A 2,846-nucleotide genomic window follows, 5' to 3' on the forward strand; every position below is an offset into this window, starting at 1 on the left:
CCCGGCTGCCAGCTCAGCCCTGTGCACCTCTAGGGACGGGGCACCCACAACTCGTACGCAGAGACCCAGTCCAGTGTCTGCGTTACCCTCAGAATCAAGGACGCCAGTTTAAGCCGGAGCTGGCACACGCTGCAGCCAAAACACCTCGCAGCTGAAGCGCCCCATGGCCCGGGCCGCCCTACACCCAAAGCACGCACACCGCACGCACGCTGCACCGTAGCGCCATGTTACCGGGGAGCGGGAAGCCCCGCCCCTCCGCGGTGACGCACCAATCCCGCCCCCCGTATGCAAATCATCTCTCATACGCAGCCAATGGAAAAGCAGAAGGGGCGGGGTCACGTCAGAACTTGCCCGGGCATGTGAACGCGGCGGCTTCCGGGCCGGACACGTGGGAGCTGTGCCGGCCTGAGGTGGGTGAGGGGTGCGGGCTGGGGATGGCGGGGGGCACGGTGGGGAGCACGGTGGGGATATGGGCCCTGCGATGGGAGACGGGGCAGAAAACCGTCTGGGATTGGGTAAAGGAGCGGGTAGGGGTTTGGTGCTGGGGAACTGGGGGGGTAGGGGCCCGGCAATAGGCAGACAGGAGCCTGGGGGGTGCGCGGTGATAGGAAGGTGGGACAGAGGGGCTGGAAACGGGATAGGTGGTCAGAAAGTGTATTTAGGGAGGAGGCCCCGTTCCGGGGCTTCGGGGCACTCACAGCCCTGTGCTCCTTGCAGGCCTGTCTCCAGGAAAAGGCCAAATGACCCCGCTGCTGCTTCCCAAAGCCTCTGTGCCTACTGCAAAACGCACCCATGCTCCCGCCGGGTCCCCCAGCCCTAGGATGATGCCGCAGGGTCCCGGGAGCAAGAAGAAGAGCCGCAGGCACCAGCGCTTCATGGAGCGGCGGGCTCTGCTGGAGCAGAAGGGGCTGCTGAGACCCCGCCGTCGGTTGGGCACTCAGGGACCCCCGGGTGGGCTCAGCAGTGTGACACCACGTGGCTGGAAGGTCTCCAAGCTGGGGCTGTCTGTGTCACCATCCACCTCCCCGGACAGCACTGTGGGCCGCTGCTCCGGGACGTCCGTGGGTAACACCATCACAGGGCTCCAGCCGTGCCTCCCGCGTCCCAACAAGTACGTGGCCATTGACTGTGAGATGGTGGGCACGGGCCCCCGGGGCAAGCAGAGCGAGCTGGCACGCTGCTCCATCGTTAGCTACGATGGGGACGTCATCTATGACAAATATGTCCTGCCCCTGCTGCCCATCGTGGACTTTCGCACCCGCTGGAGCGGCATCACCAAGCGGCACATGGAGAACGCCATCCAATTTCGGGCTGCCCAGGAGGAGGTGAGGTCCTGGCACTGCGAGAGTTAAGGGCTGACGTTTGGGTTTGTGGTAGCTTTGCACAGTGAGTCCGGCGTGTGATTTCATGGAATTGTTAAGGTTGGAAGTGATCGCTAGGATCACCCAGTCCAACCCACCCCCCATGCCCACTGAGCACATCCCTCAGTGCCGCAGCTCCTCGTGTCTTGAACACCTCCAGGGACGGTGACTATCACCTCCCTGAGCAGCCTGTGCCACTGCATCAGTGCTCTTTCTGAGAAGAACGTGAGCTAAGTAATGGGTCTCACTTGTTGCTTCTCACTCCTTGGAAGCTGAAAAAAGTAGACGTGAAGAAACTGTATTGAATGCAAAGCGGTTTGTCCTATACTTAAAGTGCTTCATCTAACCCCCTCTGATGCTTCCAGATCCTGAAGATCCTGAAGGATAAGATCGTGGTTGGGCACGCCATCCACAATGACTTCCAGGCCCTGAAGTACTTCCACCCAAAGGAGAGGACGCGGGACACCAGCCGTATCCCACTGCTCAACCAGAGGGCCGGGCTGCCCCCCGGGGCCAATGCCTCTCTTAAGAGCCTGGCCAGGCACCTGCTGCAGAAGAAGATCCAGGTGAGCCCCACGGTTTGTACAAGCTTATGGGGTCAGCCTGGTCCTGGGTCAGTGTGGGGAGGCAGAGACAGTTGCATGCAGTTGGTAAAGAGATACCCTCACCTCCTAGATGTGTCCGGTGTTGCATCCAAACCCTCAACTCTTGTTCTTAAGACAAGTCAAGAGTTAGACTTGATGATCCTTATGATCCCTTGTAACACGGGATATTCTATGATAATGTTTTATGATTCTAAGTGCCGTGGGTGATTCTTGCTAAAATCTTCTCCCTAACAGTGCTTCTCCCCTTCATTCAGGTGGGCTGCAGAGGGCATTCGTCAGTGGAGGATGCACGGACGGCCATGGAGCTGTACAGACTGGTGGAGGTGCCATGGGAGGCAGAGCTGGCTCGCAGCCAGCCCCCCCGGCCCCCCAGCCCCACAGACCCCATCACTGACAGCCATCAGTACATGGATGACCAGTACTGGCCCCAGGACCTGATGGTGGGCACCCTCTGACCAGGGACGGCATTCTGTCCGTGGTGTTGGGGACATCCCTGTGCCTTCACACCTGAGGTGTGGAGGGACACGTGGTGCCAGCCTGGAGGAGCACAGTGGTGGAGTGGGGCTCTTAGGGCACCTCCACTGCCCTCCGAGGGGATGCCCTCCCTGCTGTCATCTTGCTGCTAATGGTGGGAGAGCTGAGGCGAGTGGTTTCTCTGAAGGTTCTGTGCTCCATGCTGCACATCGTGGCCCTGTGACAGCAGTTCAGAGCTGCTGTGCTGCTGCCTGGTTGCTGCAGAGCATCCGGGGCTGGTGTTACACCACCATTTTTCCCCCTGTATTCTTTGCAGTGAAGCCTGGAAAGGAAGTTCAGATTTAATCAGTTTCTACATCACATGAACAACAGCTTAGAATGCACTTTGTCATATTTGTCCAATTCT

At 59.4% G+C, this 2,846-nt stretch overlaps 1 protein-coding gene across 1 annotated transcript; it reads left to right on the forward strand.

The window, feature by feature from the left end:
- Positions 1-224: 224 nt before the first annotated feature.
- AEN (apoptosis enhancing nuclease) lies at positions 225-2,421 on the forward strand (the record flags this gene model as incomplete). The annotated part of the gene is made up of 4 exons (XM_079541102.1): positions 225-414; positions 718-1,325; positions 1,727-1,927; positions 2,221-2,421. The coding sequence occupies 4 exons, from the start codon at positions 225-227 to the stop codon at positions 2,419-2,421; spliced, it is 1,200 nt and encodes a 399-aa protein (XP_079397228.1).
- Between the last annotated feature and the right edge of the window lie 425 nt (positions 2,422-2,846).

The sequence above is a fragment of the Tetrao urogallus genome (genome assembly GCF_951394365.1).
Source record: "Tetrao urogallus genome assembly, chromosome: 11".
NCBI classification, from domain to species: domain Eukaryota; kingdom Metazoa; phylum Chordata; class Aves; order Galliformes; family Phasianidae; genus Tetrao; species Tetrao urogallus.